The 1051-nt window shown below is 36.9% G+C and overlaps 1 protein-coding gene across 1 annotated transcript; it reads right to left on the bottom strand.

Moving 5' to 3' along the window:
* Positions 1 to 145: 145 nt before the first annotated feature.
* On the bottom strand, positions 146 to 691 carry SARC_16830 (hypothetical protein; the record flags this gene model as incomplete). The annotated part of the gene is made up of 2 exons (XM_014289067.1): positions 146 to 241; positions 587 to 691. Coding segments are annotated over 2 exons (201 nt in total), but the record flags the coding sequence as incomplete, so codon positions are not given.
* Between the last annotated feature and the right edge of the window lie 360 nt (positions 692 to 1051).

Consider the following 1051-nt stretch of genomic DNA (forward strand, 5'->3'; position numbering starts at 1 on the left):
TGTGTATATATTATATATATATATATATATATATATATATATATGTATGTATATATATATGTATGTACATATCATCCTCATATACCATATTCTCACGTATATACGCGATTTCATCCGACACCATTAGTAGCTCACAAACACTGACCTCTCGTACTATGGCATCTTCCATCAGCAGTGGTTCTTTAAAGAATCGGGAGAATATAGCCAGAGCCTTCTCCAGGAAACCATCCTGCACATTAAACTATATAGGGTTTAAGAACCAAATGTGAGGTTTCCAAATGTGTAAGATGTTATCCTTGTTGTGTTAGAAATAATGGCAAGGTGTGATAGACGAGTACGTCACTGCTACTTGTGAGGTAGGGTGTATGAATACATAAACTATTGCAGAAGGTCTAGATAACAGAATCACAATAAGCAGTGATAAGTGTATTAGTACTTGCACAAACAATAGGTCAAGGAACCTATAAATATATATATATATAATATATATATATATGTATATATATATATATACATAGGTGTGTGCACATGTGCTTTTTACAACCAGAGAATGATAAGCAACTAACCATAAACCACAATTACATACCTGGAACATGGTCTGTTCCATATCTGTCGAGGCATTACAATCGCCTCCATGTCGATGGACATACGAGTCGAGTGCATTCTCAGTTCGGTACGTCTCTGTCCCCATATACAACATATGCTCCTGTACAGGCAGCAGTAGGTAATATAAGCGAATACACCCTACCTAATGTGACAATACCATTCACTGCGGGGTGTATAGAGCCGTGAACGACGGTATAGGCATATGGTACAGGCACAAGCAAGTAGTTCATGATATTCTCTGGCAGATGAACTGGTAGGAGCAAAGACTTGTACTCCGACAGCTTTATCAATAAAAAGCAATCCAGACATGCCATAGCAACAGCCGATGATCCGTTAAACTGTGTGGATAAAAAAACACCTAAACCCCTAGAATCCTATATATAAAACATCCCTTCTCAGCCGAGAATACATCTATGCATATTTATATATATACATACATACATAC

This window comes from Sphaeroforma arctica (assembly GCF_001186125.1).
Source record: "Sphaeroforma arctica JP610 unplaced genomic scaffold supercont1.8994, whole genome shotgun sequence".
Classification (NCBI taxonomy): Eukaryota; class Ichthyosporea; order Ichthyophonida; genus Sphaeroforma; species Sphaeroforma arctica.